The 27,837-nt window shown below is 44.8% G+C and overlaps 1 protein-coding gene across 1 annotated transcript in view; it reads left to right on the top strand.

Annotated features, from left to right (window-relative positions):
• LOC126195606 (E3 ubiquitin-protein ligase TRIM9) overlaps window positions 1–27,837 on the top strand; it is a 182,329-nt gene that overhangs the window by 129,700 nt on the left and 24,792 nt on the right. Inside the window, exon 8 of the mRNA XM_049934230.1 lies at window positions 21,245–21,469. Within this exon, the coding sequence (XP_049790187.1) occupies window positions 21,245–21,469 (225 nt within the window). The remainder of the gene's footprint in view (window positions 1–21,244; window positions 21,470–27,837) is intronic.

The following is a 27,837-nucleotide window of genomic DNA, read 5'->3' as shown; positions in this document are numbered from 1 at the left end:
CGCTCAATGTTGATACAAGCAACCAAACCGCAACTTTAATTAGGCTCTGAGCACTATGGGACTCAACTGCTGAGGTCATAAGTCCCCTAGAACTTAGAACTACTTAAACCTAAGTAACCTAAGGACATCACACACATCCATGCCCGAGGCAGGATTCGAACCTGCGACCGTAGCAGTCGCGCGGCTCCGGACTGAGCGCCTAGAACCGCTAGACCACCGCGGCCGGCGCACACAACTTTAATTCATTTAGGCTAATACATTCTGTCAATTTTTACATTAAAGACAGATACTTTATTCACGTTTGTATCGTAATTGAATCATATGTAACTGAACTATAATTATAATTGCCGGTTGTAACTATCGTTTGGCAACGAAAATTGGTAGATATTCCAATACGTTAATGCGGAACCGATTTACGCTGGAAAAACATTCGTTCCAATTATGGTCAATAGGTGCATATCTGGCGCTGCGAATGCAAGAAAGACGCATAGAAATGTCTACGTATGCAGTAAATTTGGAACGGGACGTAAAGAGAAAAGGTCAAAGAAGTAAGAGAGGCATAATATTGATCCTATTATTACCGCCGCTGACGCAGTCTATTCAGTATGAACAATGGAGGCATCGTCGAGATGCTGTACAGCACCAGATCTGCGCCTGGTGGCCAAAATTGGAATATGCAGACTAAAGCGAACAATGTTTCATTTATAAAATATCTAAAGGCTGTGACCCCGTGCAGAAACAAAATTATAATACAAGAATGACACGTATCGGTGGTAGAGCATATCTCCAAGTGTCGATACGCGCTGTGACTTGGAGGCAAGTGTGTCAGAAGATGTCGAAATATCACCCGTGCCACATTGTTGTGTCGAATTAGGTCGAGCCTGCAGATATGCAACCCACAGAACAGTTTTCTGAAGCTGGCCGCTGTCGATGAGCACGCGCGCAAGTCGGACGCAGGTGTTGTAGTTCGTCGTATCTGGAACTGTGCTAATATAGAGCACTGTAATGTGAGCTAAAAATTTGAAAAGATGCTCTGTCCACCGATATTTGTCTATTTTCTGTACGTCTTGCAGTTTTCGTGAAGTCATCTACTGAAACTCCGGATTTACTGAACGGTTATAATCAAAGTGCAGCTGCTCAGCTGCTCACAGAGGTCCAGTGTGGGCTGTAATTATCAAATGGCAGTGAAACTTGTTAGATATACTAATGCGTTAATTCGGGACCAATCTACGCTGAAATAAAAAATCAGTTACAATTCTGGCAACTAGGAGCAAATCCAGCGCTGTAAACGTTTTGTGTGACGGTATCACATTCATACCCCTATTTGACGAGTCATATCCTGAGTGAACAGTATCGCTATCGAGAAGAGAAGACGTGTGCTGTAAGTAAAATTGCTTTATGTGAACTGCAGTAATTAAAGTCTGCATTGAGACACTGACGAAGTATCTCCGACTGAAAGGTCTGTGGAGAAGTCCGATGTCATTAATTGGTTGAAAGAAGAAGACAATGAAATTTCGAAAGCATCGGTGAGCATGGTTTGGCACCTGGAAGGGGAAGAAGTCCTATCCCGATAGAAGTTACTAGCGAGGTTGCTGTTGCTGTAACTGACCATGCACCACGTGCCCCGGCTAGTGTTAATGCTCGTCTAGTGTCACGAGAATTGTCCACGTCATAGTCAACAGTACGGAAAGTTTCTCGGTCTATGTTACATTGGTACCAGTACGAGATCCAGATGGTGCAGCGACTGAAACCTAATGACCCGTAGCATCGTTCTCAAGTTGCTCTTCGGTTTCTGGCACGGATCGAAATTGATGACATGCGGTAGGTCACTGTTCTATGGAGGCTCATTTTGCACTATAGGTTGCACTGAATACGCAGAACTGCCGAATTTGGGGTAATTTTAAGTCGCGTGTTGCACACGAAGAGCCACTGCACTCGCCGTATCTGACCGTGTGGTATGGATTCACAAACACCTGTATTCTTGGTCCGTTCTTTGAAGAGAATACATCCAGAAGGCCTGTCAGGTATAACGTGATGTATGCACGATGTCGAGACCACCTTGTACATCAGGTGATTCCTGCTTTGGAAGAGCGCAGCTGTGTGCAAATAACCGTTTTCATGCAACATCGGGCTACATCTCATGTCATTCGACCAGTCCCATTCGGCCAGTGGAAGATTCACTTAAAGCAACCTTCCACGGATGTGTTACATCCTGAGGTTTTCGAGATGCATGGACTCCAAGATCACTTGATTTGAATCTATGTGACTTTTTGCTCTGGGGATATCTAAAAGTACGCGTTACCAAGGACAATTTTCGGTTTCTACATAATCTGAAGGCCAGTGTACAGATACGCGTTTCTCAGTGCTCAGATTGCAGCAGAACTGCTTCGAGCCACTGTCGATCACTTCGTTTTGCGAATGCAGCATCTCGTCAACGTCTCCGGTGCTCATGTTGAACAAATCGTGTAAGTAGTGGTTAAGAATAAAACAACATTACGCCTCCCTCACTTATTTGACCTTTTCTGTTCACTTCTTGTTCGTAATCCGTTACATATGGAAGCACTACCTCTCGGCTCTCTTGCGTTCACAGCGCCAGATTTGCACCTGGTGGCCAAAATTGAAACTAATGTTTTCCCAGCGTAAATCGGTTCGACCTTAAAGCTTTAGCGTATCTAGCAACTAGCGGCGCCATACGGTAACTACAGCCCATAGTGGATATGTGTGAGTAGCTGCCAGGTACTTACGAATAACACCGTACGTCACAGAGTACGCGACGGGAGCGTGTGTCGCCGGTGTTGGCGCTGTTGCTCTTACCGACGTTGTGGGGGTGGCCGTGGATGTGGCAGGCACGCAAATTGCGCGGCCCGTCCCTAATGGCGTGCTAATTGTGCCCACCAGCGCCGGCGACGGCGACGACAGCGCTGAGTTACGGGCCACCACTCTGACAACCCTCCCCTCCGCTCCTAACCTCACCTCTGGACACGTGGCGGCTGACGCTGCCACCTCCCGCGTCCCGTCTGCTTCGTCTCATTTCCCACACACTTAAGCTGGGTTCACACAAGCAAGTTACGTGACGCCTTAGCTAGTGGCATGCTGTAGTGGCGCCACAGTTGCATATATGGACACCCAGTTTTCAGTGGCGTCATTCAACAGATTCAACTTTTTTCGTGCCACAAAAGGTTCAATTTGGTTGTAGTTTGTGTCGCAACTAGACTTCTCTCGCCACTAAAAAGCGTCATTCAACTGCTCCCTGGTGGCTGTACTTCGAAAAACCGGCAGTCTTTGGTAGTTATCATGAATAATTGCTGCTGTTCTCCATTCGATTTCAGTGAGTTGTCATGCACTCACAGTAAAAAAAAAAAAAAAAAAAAAAAAAATCTCGAAACCGTAATCCGAAGGTACACTTTTGCAGCTTCAGAACTACAAGAACGACAACCTATAGCAGCAATTGTGTGTGTATGTGTGTGCGTGTATACAAGCACGCGCTTCTTAACAACACAGTCACTGCAATATCGTGTTTATGCGCTGATATCAGGCACTGACTTTCATTTAAAATGTTCTCCCCTCCCCCATACGGGAATTACATAACATGTACAATTGCACGTCGTAAAGCATGAACGACGACATAGGAAAGTTTGGCTCTGGCTGTCATTCGTGCACAGATAGCCAAAGCGTTATAACGACTGCTTGCGTAAAGCGGCAAATTCGGATTCGAGTCATGGTTGGGGACGAATTTTCATTGTCGTCAGTCCGTTATACATGTGATGGCTACCCGTATTCGCAACTGCAAATGTATTTCACGTAAATGTATAAACTTCGGACTTTGAGAGGCCAAGCAGTGTATAAATTATGGATTGTATGCGCGAAACAGCCCCCGAGTGTGTAGTGGCTGCTGTGAAACTAAAAATTAGAGGTATCGTACATTAACGAATATAAAAAATTCTGAAATCTTATTTATATGCCTGCTGTTGGTAGGTTTGCTTTAGCAGACAGCATTTTCGCTTTCAACAGTATTTATTTTATAAATGTGTTTGTTACCTATTTTATTGCTGCGTGACATCTAATTTCGGATCAAACATATACGTTCTTTTTTCCTTGTATTTAAGTCTTGTCGCAGCTCTAATGCCATAACCTGCATTATAACTTTAATATCCGCTTATATGATTTCAGCTGCCGCCATGCTGAAAACTGTGCAAGCACGTAGAATTTGTCGCGTCCTGTGTGAAGGGTAGCTCGCGGTGCCTCTACGGAATGCCACGAGCTGTGGCGCCACTTTAGCTGCATGTGTGAACCCGACGTTACATTCGAGTCGATCCAAATTACTCCACCTCAAATAGAATTCGTCGTGATCAGGTACGCCAAGAACACAACTTTTTCACTCGTTAGACAACCGTCGCCACCTCTCCGTAACATCATTAAATGTCTAATAATAATAATTTCACGTGGCTCAAAGGCCGGTTGCAGGTCTTTCAATTGGAGGCCAATTCGACGACTTCTGTTTCGCTGACCCACCCCAGTTATATAACCAGGGAAAGGTGAGTTATAGTTTAACAAGGAATCCGAACCACGTGTCGTTCCTGCCGACTCCTCACATTTTTGAGAGGTGAAGGCTTGATTAAACGCATACGGAAAATTTCAGCAATCCGACGGGGATTCAATCCCGCTACAACTCGGTTTCTAGGCACGCACTTTACTAGTACATCAACAGGCCCGACGCTGTATAAGGCTGTCTTTAACGACGATAATAGCTTGCGAAACCAAGTTTCGAAAGCACGCTATTGCGCTTTGCTCATGCGCGGAGCTTTGTTGCTAAAGTCGCTGGTGAAACTAAAGGCTTCCGGCTTATTCCTAATTTGGCGACACGAAAATAGTATTTCCGCTTGGTTTGGGATTAGGAGAAATACAAAATTGGAAACGGAGAAAACTATTCGCTTCTTGGACATTGTTGCTCTGCTTTAAGTTTTCATGGGATTTCAATGATACTGACTACAGAAACAAGCAGCGACGTATTGATGCACTTTACGCAGTCCTACGCGGCCTGAACATGGATGTATTCACAATAACTGCGCTGGAGAACAAAATTAATAACATTGCGAAAACATACACAAATGAATTACTAAAAATACAAGAAAGTTAAACATGTAAGTGTAGAACGGACATTATCTAGTGTACAAATGCATTTGAACCCCCACTTGCCAAAATCCGCAATGTGATCTATAGCTCCACTTCTGGTAACAATACTTATTACAAGATCTTTCGTACCTGTCGCGTCGCTAATTATTGAGAACAAACCTGAACTGTTCTGGTAACGTGATAATTATTAAGAACAAAATTGAACTGTTCAGATGGTTAAAATTACCTCTCACGTGTTCCACAATAATTTCTTTCAGCAAGGTAGCCGAGCAACTGAGCTGACGGCTTTTTCTTTTCTTTTCTTTTCTTTTTTTTTTTGAACTCCATCACTACTCGTACAATTGCCAAAACTTTAATTTCCGAGAAGACTACACCATTCACAAAACGACGAAAGTGAACACTGATATCGCCGTCTCTATTGTCATATACGAAACCAGTTTCGTGAAACTGGTTTCACGAAATGAGATTCGCGACCTAGAGTCATCGTGTAAACTAGCCTTCACTTTCGTTGCGACTGTGGTGTCAGAACCCCTTTGACAGATCTGTTGCTATGATGGGTGGAACTGCTGAGGCATGAAGTAATCGCACGAAGTAACAGCCGTGGGATGGTTTCACGTGCACGATAGTATGCTGGTCGGCTGTAGCCTACGGACGTGTGTTATGGTGAGAATGAGGTGGGATGAGTAGCTTTCTAAGAGGAAGGACGTGAAATATGAAAAACAAACAGTTATATTCGGATGTTTATAAAAAAAAATGGTTCAAATGGCGCTGAGCAGTATGGGACTTAACATCTGAGGTCATCAGTCCCCTAGAACTTAGAACTACTAAAACCTAACTAACCTAAGGATGTCACACACACCCATCATGCCCAAATGCCCGAGGCAGAATTCGATCCTGCGACCGTAGCCGTCGCTCGGTTCCGGACTGAAGCGCCTAGAACCGCTCGGCCACCACGGGCGGCGATGTTCATCAGATGGCGCTGTTGTACAGTGCGTTTCAAATTGAATATATGTTTTTTAAGGCTTTGTTTCATCTGTTACATTCATCTAACAATTATTAATAATACATCGAGTGAAAGAGCAACTAAAACACTTTTTCTTACACAGTCAATAGGTGGGCTATTCCCAAACCTCAAACCTTGATCGGTGTCTAGAGTAATTGTTGCAACAATGCTGTTTCTAAAGTCCGGTAGATCAGCTGGTAGCGGAGGCACATACGCATGACTCCGTATGAACCCCAAAGGTAAAAGTCTCATGGAGTCCCATGGCATCAGGTCGTGTGTGACAAGGAGGTCGTGTAAAAAAAAAAAAAATCCTCTGTTACCCGGCCCCTGGTCGCCAATCCCGCGGGGTCGGGTACAACGTCGTTTAACCAATCGCGCACTGTTTTATGCAAAGTTATGCTAGTCAGGCGGAGCACCATCTTGCTGCCACACGAAGTTCTGCGGTTCAGCTTCGCATCAAGGTAAGAAACACCAGTTACAATTGCTTCACCGAAAAATGTGGCCAAAAACTTTTCGGCCGGATATCGCCCAAAGACATTTTTTTTAGGGAAGCCTCGTTACAACGGTACCATGTGGTGAGACATTGCTGACCGCCATATGCACACATTACGAGTGTCCACATTTCTAGTCATGTGAAATATCGATTCAGTAGCGAAGACGACAGTAGCAAAGCCGGCACGTAAACCTTAGTCTGTAGGCTTTATAGCTTGTAAGAAGAGCAAACGATAAGGTGTCTCCTTAAAAATCTCCACAGAGACGTTGCTGGAACTTCCAACTCACGACTAGCCTTTCGAACCGATTTCTTGTGGCAACGTGTGAATGACTCTCACTCGCTCAACACGTTCTTCAGTCACTCTTGGTCGTTCCATGTTCATCCCTTTGCGAACTGCTATATAATGCAAACTGATTGAGTTGCTCTTTCATTTGGTGTACTATTTACATATGTAAGTTGAATTCAATAAATGCTACAAAGCCTAAAATCCGTATATTCATTTTGAATTACCCTGTACATAGCTGAAGCGCCTAATTTTAGCGAAATTCAGGAAAACCTACAGATGATAGACGCTGGGTGCAGGGATTGGTCGTTGTTGTTCAACATAAAAAAGTGTGATGTATTTCCCATAAATAGGCGTAAAGATCCGTTACTATATGATTACACTAGGGACGGCCACGGTTTCAAAACGTAACGTGTGCAGAATGTGCTGCCCGGTTGGCCACTACTCTGTACATCTCGGTATTGCTCGGTCTCTCGGTATGGAGCGACATTTCATTTAGCAGTGCGATGCGACACTATCTTCCAGTGTTTGGTGCGACTTATTTTGGCCAGCACAACTTTTCTCAGTTCGGGAGAATCGTTGTTCATCCTTCGTTGTTTCTTCGTGGTGTAAAGGAAGTTCATAGGTCCACTGGCTATTTCCGCAAAAAGGGCAAACCTCGCTATCTACCGTCGCAGACCTTTAAAACGCTATCGGAACCACAGAGGAGAAGAATGAGGACTCTTAATAACTATTACACAGTCGCATAATCGAAGGGTACCGCAAATATCCTGTGAAACGTCATTACGTCACCACGGAGAGAGAATTAAAAAATTTAGTTGACGATGAAAGAGCTGTAGATCGACAGACGATTTGTACGGGCTTCATTGTTCTCTACATCAACGAGCACTTGGTGTTAAATATGTAGGCATAGAACACGTAATGGGACTGGTGGTGCAAACAGCAAATTTTATGAAGTCGCACGCATTAAAATTTGCCATCTGCAACAGTTTTTGTTAGAACTGAATTAAGAGTATGGAGGCTGTATCTTACTGAAAAACGTTAGTTAACTCAAAGAACATACCTGGAACGAAATTTCGAATTAAGAACCACTACTGTTGAATTCTTGAAGCAAAAAGGAACATTCCATGGCGAAAGTGAATTCATTTAAAAAGAAAATCGCATTGTGGAAGGGACAACTTCTGACAAGGAACATCGTCAATTTCCTGAGCTCACTGGCGTGAAAGGGAAAGCGTATTTTGAACAATGCATTCTATAATTGAAAGAATTACGCGAACAGCTTTCTAAAATATTAAGGACACCGCCAATTTTCAATCAGTTTTTAAACTGTTTTTGAGACTATTCGCCACTTCAGCTGAAAGCACCCTGTACATCTTCAGATGGAACTACTCGACCTAGAATGTAATTCCCGTTTTAAAGACAAATTCTCTTACGTTAAAGCTATGCAGGAGTTCTACGTTGTTTCCCTTGTGAAGAGTTCCCACATCTCCATAACGAGGTTGCGTAAGTAATATCAATGTTTTGATCAACATATCTGAGTGAAATACTTTTTTCGGTTAAGAAACAAGATAAGTCACTACTGCATGGCCACCTGAGTAACGGAAATCTGGGAAACTGTCTGTCTGAATGCCTACAGTTTGCGCCAGATATAATTTTTGTTGTCTTCAGGGTGCTAAAAATTGTTCAGTAATACTGAGAATTTGTTTTCTTGTGATCTACGTTGTTGATAAGAATGAAACATATCCTCATGCCACCTGCAGAGCTTTCGCACTGTCCCCCCCACCACCGCTCCCTCCTCTTCACCTCCCCCACACCGCACCCCTCTCCCCTCCATCCTGTCATACAGGATGGCGTGGTAGAGGGGGAAGTGTGCACTCGGGTTAGAGAGACTCACACACATGCCAGAGCACTGCACACGAGCCAAGTACTTGGCCATTTACACGAATGCCAGACAGTCATTGAAAGCAGTCACGTCAATTATATCTAGGTATAGGCGTACGGAATGAGTTAAAGTGGAATGACCGCGCAAGTGTAATTGTAAGAAAGCCAGTGTTGGGATAGTTGTGAAACTGGAATGAGATTTTCACTCTGCAGCGGAGTATGCGCTGATATGAAACTTCCTGGCAGATTAAAACTGTGTGCCGGACCGAGACTCGAAAGGTCCCGAGTTCGAGTCTCGGTCCGGCACACAGTTTTGATCTACATCTACATCTACATACATACTCCACAATCTACCATACGGTGCGTTGCGGAGGGTACCTCGTACTACAACTAGCATCTTCTCTCCCTGTTCCACTCCCAAACAGAACGAGGGAAAAATGACTGCCTATATGCCTCTGTACGAGCCCTAATCTCTCTTATCTTATCTTTGTGGTCTTTCCGCGAAATGTAAGTTGGCGGCAGTAAAATTGTACTGCAGTCAGCCTCAAATGCTGGTTCTCTAAATTTTCTCAGTAGCGATTCACGAAAAGAACGCCTCCTTTCCTCTAGAGACTCCCATCCGAGTTCCTGAAGCATTTCCGTAACACTCGCGTGATAATCAAACCTACCAGTAACAAATCTAGCAGCCCGCCTCTTAATTGCTTCTATGTCCTCCCTCAATCCGACCTGATAGGGATCCCAAACGCTCGAGCAGTACTCAAGAATAGGTCGTATTAGTGTTTTATAAACGGTCTCCTTTACAGATGAACCATATCTTCCCAAAATTCTACCAATGAACCGAAGACGAATATCCGCTTTCCCCACAACTGCCATTACATGCTTGTCCCACTTCATATCGCTCTGCAATGTTACGCCCAAATATTTAATCGACGTGACTCTGTCAAGCGCTACACTACTAATGGAGTATTCAAACATTACAGGATTCTTTTTCCTATTCATCTGCATTAATTTACATTTATCTATATTTAGAGTTAGCTGCCATTCTTTACACCAATCACAAATCCTGTCCAAGTCATCTTGTATCCTCCTACAGTCACTCAACGACGACACCTTCCCGTACACCACAGCATCATCAGCAAATAGCCGCACATTGCTATCCACTCTATCCAAAAGATCGTTTATGTATATAGAAAACAACGGCGGACCTACCACACTTCCCTGGGGCACTCCAGATGATACCCTCACTTCCGATGAACACTCACCATCGAGGACAGGAAGTTTCAGTTGTGAAACTGATTGACAGTGTAGTTCACCATGGAACGAGGTAGCTTTTAAAACTCTCGTTAGACCGAGGATTGATAGAGGAAATAGAGGATACAAAGCAGGACAGCGCATTGTGTCAAAGTCTCGTTTAGAATGAGCAAAAGACACTGTGGTAAGATAAGGTTCTATGGGGTCAAACTGTTGAGGTAATCGGTGAGACACTGTGGCTTCATGACTATGTTTAATGTGTTTTATATTGTTTCTTGTAACGTGTTTTTCAGACGCAATGAGGGTCTGAGTTTCAGTTTTGCCCATGGATCATTTTTACGCATAACACTACTCTCATATTGACGATCTGTAAGTAGTGAGACTGAGGAATTACCTGACCGAATGGAAGCTGTTGACAGTATAGCTTGGTTCAAATGGCTCTGAGCACTATGGGACTTAACTTCTTAGGTCATCAGTCCCCTAGAACTTAGAACTACTTAAACCTAACTAACCTAAGGACATCACACACATCCACGCAGTTCCAAACTGTAGCGCCTAGAACCGCTCGGCCACTCCGGCCGGCGACACTATAGCTATCAACCTCTCATCTGCTCTTGGGTTGTGGCTCGTTCTTCAGTATTTCTTGTAACAGCGCCCATACGTAGGATGGCAGGAAACCAGTATATGGGCCCGCCGAGATAGCATACAGAATTCATTGTGTCCCTGTCGTGGGATCTTAAGCGAAAACAATAAACGTCGATAATAAATAAAGGCAATTAATAGTTCTGTTGGTGGCGAGGTTCCTGCACGACTGTGGAATATCTCTGCAGCATTATGAGAGATTACATGCCACTCCGTCTCAGCTTGACGCATTTCAAGTCCGGAAGAGACACGTGGCGCGTCATACGAGATCTCGTGTAAAAACACACCTCTCCGGCGCAGCGCAACGCAAGTTTGTATCCAGGTGCGGGATGCGACGTCGCGCCGTGATGGATAGGCCGAGCGCCAATTAGCGGCGGGTAATCTCCCCGGGATATCCATCATGGCGCTGACGCGGCGCCGTCTCCGGGCCCGGGAGGCCTCCGCTTCCTACAGGTTTTCTCCTGGCCGTCAAAGTGATTACCTAACCAGGCGGGAGGGCGCGCAGCGCCAGCTTAAAACTGTCTTTCCTGTTGGTACCGCTCTCCTTGTTAATCATGAAGTTAACAGCTTCACTTCCTATAGTTTCCCTCCTGGTTGCCATAGTGATTACTTAACGTAATTGGAAAATGTTTGGCGCACACTCAAATTATCTTCTTTGCCGAAATGTAATGCTACAAATTTTATAATGAACAATGACGTATTGTTAGCGTTTGCTATTGTAAATAATTATACAAGGTGAATACGAACTCCACAGACAAAATTTCGAATCTTGTTCAGGAATGTTTGCTTAGTATTTTGGTGTAAGACACGCTTGATATCTGGTGGCTCGTTACAGAGTAATCCCATTTCACTTGAGTTCTTACTCTCATTTATCCTTATATTTGTATTGAACTGAAAATACGAGGGCAGTTCAATAAGTAAGGCAACACATGTTTTCCTGAAAGCCGGTTGGTTCACTACTGGCTATTAAAATTGCTACACCACGAAGATTACGTTCTACAGACGCGATATTTAACCGACAGGAAGAAGATGCTGTGATATGCAAATGATTAGCTTTTCAGACCATTCACACACGTGGTCGTGCGGTAGCGTTCTCGCTTCCCACGCCCGGGTTCCCGGGTTCGATTCCCGGCGGGGTCAGGGATTTTCTCTGCCTCGTGATGGCTGGGTGTTGTGTGCTGTCATTAGGTTAGTTAGGTTTACGTAGTTCTAAGTTCTAGGGGACTGATGACCATAGATGTTAAGTCCCATAGTGCTCAGAGCCATTTGAACCATTTGAACCAGCATTGACACAAGGTTGGCACCGGTGGCGACACCAACAACGTGCTGACATGAGGACAGTTGCCAACCGATTTCTCATACACAAACAGCAGTTGACCGGCGTTGCCTGGTGAAACGTTGTTGTGATGCCTCGTGTAAGGAGGAGAAATGCGTATCATCACGTTTCCGACTTTGATAAAGGTCGGATTGTAGCCTATCGTCATTGCGGTTTGTCCTATCGCGACATTGCTGCTCGCGTTGGTCGAGATCAAATGACTGTTAGCAGAATACGGAATCGGTGGGTTCAGGAGGGTAATACGGAACGCCGTGCTGGATCCCAACGGCCTTGTATCACTAGCAGTCGAGATGACAGGCATCTTATCCGTGTGGCTTGAAGGGATCGTGCAGCCACGTCTCAATCCCCGAGTCAACAGATGGGCACGTTTGCAAGACAACAACCATCTGCACGAACATTTCGACGAGGTTTGCAGGGACTATCAGCTCGGAGACCATGGCTGCGGTTACCCTTGACGCTGCATCACAGTCAGGAGCGCCTGCGATGGTGTACTCAGCGACGAACCTGGGTGCACGAATGGCAAAACGTCATTTTTTCGGATAAATCCAGGTTCTGTTTACAGCATCATGATGGTCGCATACGTGTTTGGCGACATCGCGGTGAACGCACATTGGAAGCGTGTATTCGTCATCGCCATACTGGTGTATCACCCAGCGTGATGGTATGGGGTGCCATTGGTTACACGTCTCGGTCACCTCTTGTTCGCATTGACGGCACTTTGAACAGTGGACGTTACCTTTCAGATGTGTTACGACCCGTGGCTTCATTCGATCCCTGCGAAACCCTACATTTCAGCAGGATAATGCGCGACCGCATGTTGCAGGTTCTGTACGGGCCTTTCTTGATACAGAAAATGTTCGACTGCTGCCCTGGCCAGCACATTCTCGAGATCTCTCACCAATTGAAAACGTCTGGTCAATGGTGGCCGAGCAACTGGCTCGTCACAGAATGCCAGTCACTACTCTTGATGAACTGTGGTATCGTGTTGAAGCTGCATGGGCAGTTGTACCAGTACACGGCATCCAAGCTCTGTTTGACTTAATGCCCAGGCGTATCAATGCCGTTATTACGGCCAGAGGTGGTTGTTCTGGGTAATGATTTCTCGGGATCTGTGCACAGAAATGGCGTGAAAATGTAATCACATGTCAGTTCTAGTATAATATATTTGTCCAATGAATACTCGTTTATCATCTGCATTTCTTCTTGGTGTAGCAGTTTTAACGGGCAGTAGTGTATTATTCAGGATTTCAATACACCATAGCTTCCCCACTGTCTTTGGCTAAAAACCCTGGTTTTCAACTAAATCTCCGTTCAATGCGACGGCCTTAACGCCACCTTACTGAGAGGGCCTGGATGCCCTTATGGTGCGAGTCTACTGGTCGATGTGGGGGCCAACGTCTTGCTGTATCAATAACCTCCATATCATACACATACTGCTTCCTGCGGAATGCATCCTTGAGTGGACCAAACAGATGGAAGTCAGAAGGCGCGAGATCCGGACTGTACAGTGGGTGAGGAACAACTACCCGATGACATTTCGAGAAACTCCTCTCAGGAGTGTAGACATGAGTGAGCCCTTATGTTGTCATGGAGAAGAAGAAGTTCTCTTGCATGCGTTGACCACATCGATTGAGACTGTCCACACGTTCTGAAACTGCAAGACTCACAGGTGTGTGCAACCGGCCGGCGCGCGGCGGATCGGACCATTTTCGCGACCTTCTTTTGATGATGACAGAAGCGTTGCTCAATGACTCACCATGGTTTTGTTGCCAGATCTCTGTAGACATTCTAAAAGTGCCTATGAATATGTGTGTTGCTCAAAGAACGCTCTCTGCTTGGAACGTACCTCCGTTTCAGATGCCAATTTGAAGTCTACGTACAGCGCCTCTACCTATCGTAACTTCATGAAGTTGTAGGAGCTTAAACGGGAATATTCCACGAAGCGCCACAATAAATTCCGCATTTTTTCAAACGAAAAAAATGTGTTGCATTAGTTGCTGAACGCCTCTCGTATATGCACGACAGCTTGTCGAGGTACATACTGTGTCCCTTGTCTGAAAAGAAATTGGTTCTGTTCACTCACACTTGTTGCTGTTGACAACAGTAATACCAAATGGTTCAAATGGCTCTAAGCACTATGGGACTTAACATCTGCGGTTCAAATGGTTCAAATGGCTCTGAGCACTATGGGACTTAACATCTGAGGTCATCGGTCCCCTAGAACTTAGAACTACTTAAACCTAACTAACCTAAGGACATCACACACATCCATCACCGAGGCAGGATTCGAACCTGCGACCGTAGCGGTCGCGCGGTTCCAGACTTAAGCGGCTAGAACCGCTCGGACACTCCGGCCGGCTAACATCTGAGGTCATCAGTCCCCTAGACTTAGTACTACTTAAACCTAACTAACCTAAGGACAACGCACACATCGATGCCCGGGGCAGGATTCTAACCTGCGACCGTAGTAGCAGCGCGGTTCCGGACTGAAAGGCCTAGAACCGCTCGGCCACAGCGGCCGGCAATAGTAATACCCACATTACTCTTTAAAGCTTGAGTTGAGTACTGCCGAATTCTGTCTCGGAATTGTTTTCCAGGCTGTGTCAGGCATACGTTATCTGTAATACACTGTGGTATGGACAGGCTTTCTGATGAAGAGATATCCGATATGCTGTTTCACTGTAAGTAGGACAATTGGGTAAGAAAGCGAAAAAATCATATTTAATTGTCACTCCGTATGGAACTAACGGCGACCGTGGGTATCTTATATCAAAATACTCGAAAATCTTCCTGAACAATATCCGAGATTTTTTGGTCGATTTCGGGTTCTCCCTGTTTCGTTTATATAGTATTTTATGTAATGTGCTTCATTTTGGAACATATGCAAATACGTTAATGTTTTGAGACTATTTAAGACTTTGAATAGATTCTTCGCGGCGCTCCTGACGTATTAGATTTTTCAGTGTCCAACCATCGACGACTTCCTGCAGCGTTTTAAACAGGAGATTAGATTTCAGTAAGCTGTTACGAATTTTATTTGGCTGAATTCAGCCACGGAGACGTCACGAAGTCACGGAACTTCCATATGCTGCCAGAGATTATGTCAATGTTTGTAGCTGAAGAATAGTGGTAGGGATGCTGATTTCGTCAGATGGTGGAAGACGTAGTAGATTTCTCTTTTGCGTTGTAGTATCAAGTGCCCGTTTCAAGCACCACTAAGGGTGTAGCCACGGTCTCGGTTAAAGCTATTGTTACATATTACGATTTCACCGTCTTCTTAGATGGCAGAATCCCTGTAGGTGGAAGCACGGGACAATATTTTCGTTTTTCAAACAAGTTGTTCAGTACCTGGCATTGCGTGGGTATGCATTTATTACAATCTTCTATTAATCCATTGCCCCCTTTTCTCCACAATCTATCCATCTCGTCCTCTCCCCTCTCCCCCTCACTGTCCAAATTCTCCTGCCCCTCTCTCCGTCAATCTCTCTCTTCCCCCCTCTCTCTGCCCATCTGCTCCTTCCCCCTCCCCCCCCCTCAGTCTGCAATGTCCTCCTTCTCCCTCTCTCTCCACGTTATCACTCCCACCACAATAGGTGGTTGCTGGTTCTTACCTTCACAGTATTTCATTCCAGATAGTAAGTAGTGTATGTACCAAGTTTGGATGAAGTCTGTCCAGGGGTTTAGGAGGAGCCTTTTACCTGTTACTTTGCCCGCGTACGCACATGTCACACTTCGTTAACATATTTCACACATGTTTGTACAGATATTTCACCTATATCTGTAGAGAATTTAGCCCTGAAGATGCGTCATCACGCATTTCAATGTTTATGAAGTCATATCGTCTGAAATAAGTATCGTAAAGTCATTGTGAAAGTACATCCAGTGATATATGTGATATTGTCTCCGAAATGTGATGCGAATAGTGTCAGCAGTAAAGAAGTAGTAAATTAAAACGGCATGTGCCGGACAATGACACTTTTTCTCAGCAGATTCAACGAAATATGTGGATACTGTCTCTAAAATATGTTTCGAACAGAGGCACTAGTAAAGAAGTAATAAATTTAAACGTCATGCACGATGCGGGAGTTTTTCACGTATCTTAGTATTTATGACGTCGTATCTCCTTAACTAAATGACATACAATGATGTGGGTCTGCAGGTACATTCATTCAGCGATATATGCGAATACAGTCTGCAAGACGTGTCGCGAATACAGTTAGTAGAAAAGAGGAAATAAATTAAAACGTCGTAACTGACGCCGCAGTTTTACTGCATGAACAACGAAAGTGTAGTAAGCGATAAACTTTTCCGTTTCATCTTTTTGTGGGATTGGTCAGCGAGAACAAGTTTTGTAAGACTTCGAATTATGTGTAGAGTTTGTTGCAAGTCACAAAGCGCTCTTGATTCTCAAATACTGAATAACTAAAGTAAGGTGTTTGGGCGTCTTGCGCTACACAGCTTTTTCACCCCAGCCGCACCCCTTTGACTTTCACAGTGATTGTTTCAAGATAGTGATATGTGTTCGAACTTTGGTCCATTGGTTTAGGAGGTGACCTAGCCGGCCGCTGTGGTCGAGCGGTTCTAGGTGCTTCAGTCCGGAACCAAGCGGCTGCTACGGTCGCAGGTTCGAATCCCGTCTCGGACATGCGTGTGTGTGATGTCCTTAGGTTAGTTAGGTTTAAGTAGCTCTAAGTCTAGGGGACTGATGACCTCAGATGTTAAGTCCCATAGTGCTGAGAGCCATTTGAACCATTAGGAGGTGACGTGGATCATTCATATATACGTATAGAGGGTGGACACTAACAGCCTGCAGAGATGGGATGTGTGTTGCGGGTAGTTTGTTCTGAGAAATAATTCTTAAGAAAAAAATCGAAATGTTGTGCAGTGTCTGAGTTAATTACTATTGAAGTTAGCCAATCAGGCAGGTGCTCGCGCAAATTCAAGGGATCTGTCAGAGATGGTGTCTCCGAAGGTAGTCTTCGTTTGATTTCCTAAGACTGAACAAGAGAGCGATACAAAAGTAAGACATGGGGCGGCAATAAGAATCGAACCCGAGCCATAGGCTGAGTATCCACGTACCCTGTCAACTACGCTACTATACGACGGCTGTTCGGAAGCTAAGGTCCGATAGATCGCGAAATGGAAACTACAATGACAATCCGATGAAGCTTTGCACAGAATAATTGCTGGAGCTCATTCAAGATCATCCTGCAGACACTTATTTAAAGAGCTACGGATCTTCACTGTAACCTCACTATATATACGAAATTTGTTATTAACAATCTGAACTACACTGCTGGCCACCGTAAATGCAACACCCTGAAGGAAGCATCCGAATCAAATGAAATTTACACCATGGGTTTGCAGCGATGAGATATGCAACTGATTAGAATTTCAGCGCAGACGCACATCACGCGCGCCTGTGGCGCCACCTCATAGCGCCTTTTAAGGCTTGGCGATTTCGACGAGTGTACGTTCGGCACGTGTGTTTACCTTGTGGTTGTTTCACAAGACGATCAGTTATGCCTCGTAGACAACAGCGAACATCGTTTGATCAAGTATCCGAGTTCGACAGAGGAAGGATAGTGGCTTACCGAGATTGTGGATTATCATACAGAGAAATCGCTAGTCGTGTTGGACGAAACCAAACAACTGTAATGCGGATATGTGACCGTTGGATGCAGGAGGGTACGACGGACCGACGTGGTCGATCGCATTCACCTCGGTGCACCACTGCACGTGCTGATAGGCAAATTGTGCGCATGGCAGTGACGGATCGCTCAGTGACATCCCGAACCATAGCACAGCACATTGCGTCTGTAACGCATCATCCAGTGTCTGCGCGTACCATTCGACGCCGTTTACAGCAGAGTGGTCTGTCCGCAAGACGTCCATTGCTTCGTCTACCATTGACGCAGAACCACAGACGTCTCCGTCGCCAATGGTGTGATGACAGACGGATGTGGACGGCAGAATGGAATGACGTTGTCTTTACTGACGAGGCACGCTTCTGTCTGCAGCAGCACGATGGTCGGATTCGAGTGTGGAGACACCGTGGAGAGAGGATGCTGGACAGCTGCATTATGTACCGCCACACTGGTCTTGCACCGGGTATTATGGTATGGGGCGGTATTGGATATTACTCTCGCACGCCTCTAGTACGCATTGCCGGTACTTTAAATAGCCGGTGCTACATATCCGAGGTGCTGGAGCCAGTTGTCCTTCCTTACCTTCAGGGCTCGGTCACAGCCATATTTCAACAGGATAATGCGCGACCACACGTGGCACGCATTGTCCAAAGGTTCTTCGTCAATAACCAGATTGAATTGCTTCCCTGGCCGGCTCGCTCTCCGGATCTTTCGCCGATAGAAAACATGTGGTCCATGGTTGCTCAACGAGTGACCCAGATTACATCCCCAGCTGCCACACCAGATGATCTTTGGCAACGTGTGGAAGCTGCTTGGGCTGCTGTACCCCAGGAACACATCCAACGTCTCTTTGACTCAATGCCGAGACGTGTGGCAGCGGTGATCTCCAACAATGGCGGCTACTCTGGCTACTGATTCTGGCAGGAACCACATGTCACAGACGTCTTTAAACGTAATCATTTGATACTTGGTCAACATATTATCTACAAAATAAATTTTGTTGTGCTACCTCTTGTCTTTCTTGGTGTTGCATTTACGGTGGCCAGCAGTGTAATTCAAAAGTAATAGCGGTGTACATGGCTACAACACTAGGAGAAAGGATGATCTTCACTACTCAAGGTTAAATCTAACTTTGGCTCAGAAGGGGGTAAGTTATGCTGCCACAAAAGTTTTTGGTCACTAACCTAACAGCATCAAAAGTCTGACAGATAGCCATATAGCATTTAAAAGGAAATTAAAAGAATTTCTGAATGGCAACTCCTTCTACTCATTAGATAAATTTTTGAATACAGTAAGTGGATAATTTACCCACCCTCACCCCAAAAAAAAAAAAAAAAATTAAAAATATCAAGTGTCATGTAATATTTTGTGTAATGTAATATCTTGGATGTACACCTTTTATTAACCGGACACGTTCCACATCATTACGAAGTGTCGTTTTCATGATCTATGGAACAACTACTAATCTAATATAATCCAAACAGATGTGTTGAACAGTGTCTGCAGTATGCACATCGATCGCGTCACGTCGGCCTTTTCAGTTCTGAGCACACAGTGAGCAAGTAAAAATGCGTAAGACCCTACTCTCTTCCGCCAAGTATGGGTGCGCGCTGCGAGGTTTCCCCTGCTTTCATGCACACCACATAGTATACCGGTCATGCCTTTCACTCTTCATGACAATTCTCGGCCGCAGGCTGAAATAGCAATGAGGACGCTCTTGCGACGCTTTCGATGGGAAGCGTTTGATCGTATTCCATACAGCCAGAATTTGACTCCTTCTGGTGTTCATCCCTGCTCACATGGACAGCATACAACATATTGGCACAGAACTACAGACCAGCGTAAAGAAGTGTCGGAAGGCACAGGCGGCTCCCTCCTTTGACGAGGTATTGGAAAGTTAGTACAACGCTACGACGGATGTCGAAGTCGGAGTGACGACTATGTAGAGAGGTAGCTGGAAGGTGCAGCTGACTGTCGCAAATAAACCATTTTTTATTTTCACTGTGGTCTGCATTTCGAGACCGATTGGACCTTACTTTCCTAATAGCCCTCGTAACAACTGATACTAATTGTATCTGGCGCTCCTCTTGAATATGCGCACTCAAACGCCTGATTAGGTAACTTCAATTATAATCGACTCGGAAATTGTGCAACGTATCGAATTTTTTTTTTTCTAGACAAGTGTTTCTCAGCAAAATCTACCCTGCAACACCCTTACGAGCTTTTCAGGCTGTTTCTGACCACCCTGTATACGAGTACGTTGGTCCATTTATATAATATGTATGGGTGCATAAATCTGGCTTTGACAGTAAGCTTAAGTAATAGATAGTGGAAGTTAGTTTTGTTCCTGCTGTTATGTTTATGATTATATATGAAGTCTTCACGGGTTGTCAGCCGAGTAGCATCGTCGTCTCGTAGCAACGTTTCAATGGAATGCGTCTCCATCATCTTCAGGCGAAGTGTCGGGATATCGTCGGTCACGGGCTTATATCTCTGAAGGACCGCTCTCCGCTTCCCGCGGCCGGCCAATCACGCGCCCGCGGAATCGCCCGACGCGCTTGGATCGTCCGGCGGTTGGGGAAGGGGGGGGGGGGGGGTACGCGTGCGCGGGGTTCGAGTCCCGGCGACCGTCTCTGTCTGCTCCGTCCGCGGCCCTTGGTGGAACGGAACGCTCTTATGTGATTTTCCTGATTGCAGGCTCCCAGGCTGTGCTGAACTGGTAGCCACTGTCGCGGTTGATTAGGTTATCGTGTAACCGTATTCCTATGGATTCTTTGATTACTGAGTCCCAAAATCCGTTTGTACTGTATATTTTCTTTGTGTCCTCGAAATCGAAGGTGTGCTTCTCGTCAATACTATGTTCCGTCACAGCAGATTTGTTGGTCTGACCCAAGCGTACGTGCCTGATGTGTTCAGTGCGGCGCTGTGAGATGCAACGCTGCGTCTGTTCTATATATTGCATCCCACACTCGCATCCGATCTTGTACACACCAGGTGCCGTCAGACCTAGTGGATCCTTGGTTGAACCGAGAAGGTCTTCGATTTTTCCTGCTGCGCGGTAAACGGTCTTCACTTAATGTTTCTTGAGAATTCTCACGATCTTGGACGTCGGAGGACCCGCGTATGGCAAGAACGCACAGCCCATTGCTTCGTTTTCATCTGGTCTCTCTTCTCTCTTCTTGTGGTCGGTCTTCAGAGCTTGTGTCTTACTGTATCCATTTTGTGATTGGCCGGCCGCGGGAAGCGGAGAGCGGTCCAGCAAAGATTTAAGCCCGCGACCGACGGTATCCCGACATTTCACCTGAAGATGATGGAGACGCATTCCATCGAAACGTTGCTACGAGACGACGATGCTACTCGGCTGACAACCCGTGAAGACTCCATATATGAAATTCGCCGAGTAAGCCTGCACTCGTATGTTTATGATTGCTGTAATAATTTTAAAATTGTGCCTGATTCTTCACAACCGACTTCATTATGTTCTCTGTCATGTCTCTCGCTCCGACCGTAGGAACGTTGTTCTCCCTCCACTGGCGTGCTGGATGACGTGTTCCCGTCATGTTGTATTGTGCAGTGGCGTGGTTCACGCTGGACGCGTGCGCGCTGCCCCCGGAGCTGCGGCTGTCGGAGGACAACTGCACCGTCACCTGCGACGGCTACGAGCACCGCGTCGCGCTGGCGGGCGTCGGCTTCTCGCGCGGCGTCCACTACTGGGAGTTCACCGTCGACCGCTACGACTCCGACACAGACCCCAGCTTCGGCGTCGCCCGCATCGACGTCTGCAGGGACCAGATGCTCGGTGAGTCTCACTCACTCAACACCTCACTTAGTATCATGACGTGAGGAACCAAAACAACCTACTAGAAGAATACCATTCAGGTTTCCGTAAACATCGCGGCACTCCTGCCATAACAGTTCGTAGTAATAGACGACAAATCATCGAGTAAAACTGAAGTGATATCAGGTGTTCCCCAGGGAAGCGTCCTGGGACCTCTGCTGTTCCAGATCTATATAAATGACCTGGGTGACAATCTGAGAAGTTCTCTTAGGTTGTTCGCAGATGATGCTGTAATTTACCGTCTAGTAAGGTCATCCGAAGACCAGTATCGGTTGCAGAGCGATATAGAAAAGATTGCTGTATGGTGTGGCAGGTGGCAGTTGACGCTAAATAACGAAAAGTGTGAGGTCATCCACATGACTTCCAAAAGAAATCCGTTGGAATTCGATTACTCGATAAATAGTACAATTCTCAAGGCTGTCAATTCAACTAAGAACCTGGGTGTTAAAATTACGAACAACTTCAGTTGGAAAGACCAAATAGATAATATTGTGGGGAAGGCGAGCCAAAGGTTGCGTTTCATTGGCAGGACACTTAGAAGATGCAAGTCCACTAAAGAGACAGTTTAAACTACACTCGTTCGTCCTCTGTTAGAATATTGCTGCGCGGTGTGGGATCATTGGCCGGCCGCGGTGGACTAGCGGTTCTAGGTGCGCAGTCCGGAACCGCGCGACTGCTACGGTCGCAGGTTCGAATCCTGCCTCGGACATGGATGTGTGTGATGTCCTTACGTTAGTTAGGTTTAGGTAGTTCTAAGTTCTAGGGGACTGATGACCACAGATGTTAAGTCACATAGTGCTCAGAACCATTTGAACCATTTTTTTTTTGTGGTATCCTTACCAGGTGGGATTGACGGAGGACATCGAAAGGGTGCAAAAAAGGACAGCTCGTTTTGTATTATCACGTAATAGGGAAGAGAGTGTGGCAGATATGACACGCGGGTTGGGATGGAAGTCATTAAAGCAAAGACGTTTTTCGTCGCGGCGAGATCTATTTACTAAATTTCAGTCACCAACTTTCTCTTCCGAATGCGAAAATATTTTGTTGAGCCCAACCTACATAGGCAGGAATGATCATCAAAATAAAATAAGAGAAATCAGAGCTCGAACAGAAAGGTTTAGGTGTCCGTTTTTCCCGCGCGCTGTTCGGGAGTGGAATGGTAGAGAGATAGTATGATTGTGGTTCGATGAACCCTCTGCCAACCACTTAAATGTGAATTGCAGAGTAATCATGCAGATGTAGATGTAGACAGAGGCAACAAATGTCCTGAAGCTTGCCATGGATGTACGAGGGAACTCTTAGGCTTCAGCAAAGCTTCTGGCATTATCAACTTCGAAATTTCTCACCTAGTGCACTGCAACGGTTTCGCTTATACTCGCCAGTAATGCGCCACGTCTGGCACAATAAAGTCACAATGGAGACAGGTAGTACCAGGCGTCCTCCAGGGTGTGCAGCTCGTCGTCTAGTGGCTAGCGTTGCTGCCTCTGGATCATGGGGTCCCGAGTTCGATTCCCGGCCGTGTTGGGGATTTTCTCTGCCCGGGGACTGTGTGTTTGTGTTGTCCTCATCATTTCATCATCATCATCATCATTCCTGTCAGTGGCTACATTGGACTGAGAAAAAACTGGACTGTATAAAAGTAGGGACTTTGTAAGGGCGCTGATGACCGCGCAGTTGAGCGCCCCACAAACCAAACATCATCCTCATCCTCCAGGGTTTGGTATTAGACCCTGTATTCCTCTCAATGTATGCAAATACCACAAGTACGCTGATGACCTCCAGCTGTCTCTAAGTGCAAAAACAATAAATCTGAAGACAGATATGGGGACTATCAATACCACTATCAAATACCACTATCAAGATATTCACTGGATTTAGGGTTAAAGCTCAACTCGTACTAAACTCAAGCGGTACTCTTTGCTCATTCTAGGCTCGTTAGCCCGAAATATCGGTAATCCCTACCATTTTTAATCGTAAATGGGACAAATGTAATCTCTCCCACTCAGCAAAGAGTCTAAGAGTAATGTTGTTGTTGTCGTCTTCAGTCCAGGGACTGGTTTGATGCAGCTCTCCATGCTACTCTATCCTGTGCAAGCTTTTTCATCTCCCAGTACCTACTGCAACCTACATCCTTCTGAATCTGTTTAGTGTATTCATCTTTTGGTCTCCCTCTACGATTTTTACCCTCCACGCTGCCCTCAAATGCTAAATTGGTGATCATTTGATGCCTCAGAATACCGATCCCTTCTTCTAGTCAAGTTGTGCCTCAAATTTCTCTTCCCTCCAATTCTATTCAACAACTCCTCGCCCGCATCTCGTGGTCGTGCGGTAGCGTTCTCGCTTCCCACGCCCGGGTTCCCGGGTTCGATTCCCGGCGGGGTCAGGGATTTTCTCTGCCTCGTGATGGCTGGGTGTTGTGTGATGTCCTTAGGTTAGTTAGGTTTAAGTTCTAGGGGACTGATGACCATAGCTGTTTAGTCCCATAGTGCTCAGAGCCAGCCAACAACTCCTCATTAGTTATGTGATCTACCCATCTAATCTTCAGCATTCTTGTGTAGCACCACATTTGGAAAGCTTCTATTCTCGTCTTGTCTAAACTATTTATTGTCCATGTTTCACTTTCATACATGGCTACACTCCATACAAATACTTTCAGAAACGACTTCTTGACACTTAAATCTATATTTGATGTTAACAAATTTCTCTTCTTCAGAAACGATTTCCTTGCCATTACCAGTCTACATTTTATATCCTCTCTACTTCGACCATCCTCAGTTATTTTGCTCCCCAAATAGCAAAACTCATTCACTGCTTTAAGCCTCTCATTCCCTAATGTAATTCCCAAAGCATCACCCGATTTAATTCGACTACATTCCATTATCCTCGTTTTGCTTTTGTAGATGTTCATCTTATATTCTCCTTTCAAGACACTGTCCATTCCGTTCAACTGCTCTTCCTGGTCCTTTGCTGTCTCTGACAGAATTACAATGTCATCGGCGAACCTCTAAGTTTTTATTTCTTCTCCATGGATTTTAATACCTACTTCGAATTTTTCTTTTGTTTCCTTTACTACTTGCTCAATATACAGATTGAATAGCCGGCCGGTGTGGCCGTGCGGTTAAAGGCGCATCAGTCTGGAACCGCGTGACCGCTACGGTCGCAGGTTCGAATCCTGCCTCGGGCATGGATGTGTGTGATGTCCTTAGGTTAGTTAGGTTTAATTAGTTCTAAGTTCTAGGCGACTGATGACCTCAGAAGTTAAGTCGCATAGTGCTCAGAGCCATTTGAACCATTTTGAACAGATTGAATAACATCGGGGAGAGGCTACAAACCTGTCTCACTCCCTTCCCAACCACTGCTTCCCTTTCATGTCCCTCAACTCTTATAACTGCCATCTGGTTTCTGTACAAATTATAAATAGCCTTTCGCTCCCTGTATTTTACCCCTGCCACCTTCAGAATCTGGAAGAGAGTATTCCAGTCAACATTGTCAAAAGCTTTCTCTAAGTCTACAAATGCTAGAAACGTGACGAAAATCTAAGCTACACGTAACACGTAATTGCAGTTCACAAGAAGGTATCAGTATCTGACCATGATCTACAAAAATGTAAAAAAACTATCCCTCTTGACCTGAAAAACAAACTTATACGAACACTTATACTTCCAGTTACTGATTACAGTGATGTTATCGGGAAGGACTTCTCACGAAAGGTCACGGAGCCTGGAACTAGTTATGATTGCATGTGTTCGTTATATCTTTGATGTTCGACTCAGATCGTATTTCACCATCATAATATGCACAGCTATCCCGGTTGGGTGCAGACAAGCGCAGAGACTTCCACACCCTGTATCTTCTCTACTCTATTATAAAATGTACACGGTCCCTCATACCTCTCCCCGACTTTAACGCTCTTGTCTAAACAACATGGCTGGAACACCCGTTCACATCAGAGCAAATTCTTTTCTGTCCCTCTCCATCGTTCAGCCACTTTCTCGAAGTCCTTCTAAGGAAAAGGAACTTGCATCTGGAATAACCTTCCGCATTGTGAATAACATTCCCACCTTCAGAAGACAGTTAATAACTTACGTACTAAAGCAACGATAATGACTAGAATTGTTCCTGTACGCACTAGTCACACCTGTACATTCTTCTTCCCAACCAGATCTTCTCCATTTATTCTTTCCAACTAGAACTTCTCCATTTCCCTGTATTCTTATCTGGTGCAGTTTCCTTAAATTTCCTCGCTAAGAAAATATCTAATTTGCTCACCTATAAATTATTTTTATATCCACCATTATCATTATTATTATTGTCGTTGTTATAAAAATTATTATTATTGTTATCATTGTTAGTGGCAGCACCGACAGTAGTACAAGTACTGGAAGTATTAACTTTATTACTTCATAGTTTGCTACGGTCGCAGGTTCAAGTCCTGCCTCGGGCATGGATGTGCGTGATGTCCTTACGTTAGTTAGGTTTAACTAGTTCTAAGTTCTAGGGGACTGATGACCTAAGATGTTAAGTCCCATAGTGCTCAGAGCCATTTGAACCATTTTGAACTTCATAGTTACTATTACTCACACACGTTGTCTCTACAGACTCTCAAATCATTTTAGTACCATTTATCACGTTGACATTGTTATTTCTTAGGTAAGTATGATTAAAAAAATGTATTTTACGTATGAAATCCTCGTCCGATGTAAAAGAAGGCCTGATGGCCCTAATCAGGTTGCGTTAAATACAGAAATAAATAAAATATATTTGGAAATGAATATTGAATATGGTGGGGATATAGACACCTTTCGTTTTGTTTTGCAATCCGTTACTTCCATGGAAAAGTTCATGGTACCATGTGTGACTACGAAGATTAGGCGCACTGTTGTTCTAGAGCAGTCGAAAAATGTTCACACGTTCGGAGCTTTATAAGCATTTTCTCAGAAATGCAACCTAGCGACATTGCCATCAGTAGCTTCATAATATCGATACCCTTGTAGGTTAATACCAAGGGTATGAAATACAGGCAGAATAAAGTTCTTGTTCCAACAAAATAAGACAGTTTACTATCTTAACATGTATCAAAATACATATACAGCATATTATTTGAAAATGATGTCTAATTTGGGAAAAATAACTCACTTCAGCTCTATTGAAACTTGTTCTGCGGATACTTGTTGCTCATGGTTTTCATAAGTTTATTTTACAATTTCTGTACCTAAAAACCCGAATGTCAGTCTTCTCTAGCCATATTGATAATTTTATTTACATTATGGTTGAGGTGTAGTTTATCGGCAAATTCATAAGCAATGCGCCGCAGCTCAGCCAGAAAAATACCGTAGAATAATTGTGCCAATGTTCACACACGGTTCACTAATCCTTGTTCCTGTTCAAGAGTGCTAATTCTTGTTCCTGTTCAAGAATAAAAAGTAAAATTCTCCCCAAAAAAGGTTTCTTGTCTGAACTTGATTTAATCGATCATGAAGAGTAATTCTTGGCGTGTTCAGCTCCATTGATATCCTATTCAGTGATATCACGGACTTCACTAAACTTAATGCCTTTTTATAGTGTTTCTTCAGTCCATTCAGGCATCTCTGATTTAGTTTTCCTTGTGTTCGTCATCTGAAATTAGATTAAGATCATACTTAATTGTTACCAATTTTTTTCTTAAATTTAGAGTATGGGGAAATGTGAACACCCGTCGACATTGCCACATATTCTTCTGCCGATGTTACCCGACTCAGATATCATGGCGGAGACAGACTTTAATAGCTTTACTAACGCTTGGCCGCGCGATTAGATGCACCATGTGACTGATTGTGCGGCCCCTCCCGCCAGAGGTTCGAGTCCTCCCTCGGGTATGGGTGTGTGTGTGTTGTCCTTAGCGTAAGTTAGTTGAAGTAGTGTGAAAGTCTAGGGACCGATGGCCTTAGCAGTTTGGTCCCTTAGGAATTCACGCACATATCAACATTTGCTAATGCTCGAAAACTTACAAAACTCATGCCAAAAGACGCACTTGAAAATTTACTGTCTAGCGACATTATGGTTATTATAGTTAAAAAAGTATTGAGACTCTTACCTTTGTTTAAGGGCAAACCAGAGATGCATTATAGCAGATACTGTTCTAGAAATAATTGTGATCAGTCCTATTCCGTCATACAAACTGACAGCCCACTTGAAATACGTACTGTGGACGTATGGTAAGTGGTTCAAACTAGTGCAATCCACTCCACAAATACCAGAATTTCCTGAGCGGAAGAAATTTATGCAAACTGACGATTGTAAATGGCATTGCCGTGTGGCTAGGGCCTCTCGTCGGGTAGACCGTTCGCTTG

The sequence above is a fragment of the Schistocerca nitens genome, chromosome 7, assembly GCF_023898315.1.
Source record: "Schistocerca nitens isolate TAMUIC-IGC-003100 chromosome 7, iqSchNite1.1, whole genome shotgun sequence".
Lineage (NCBI taxonomy): Eukaryota > Metazoa > Arthropoda > Insecta > Orthoptera > Acrididae > Schistocerca > Schistocerca nitens.
The sequence above is the reverse complement of the archived record's forward strand: the minus strand, read 5'-3'. Positions and strand labels throughout refer to the sequence as shown.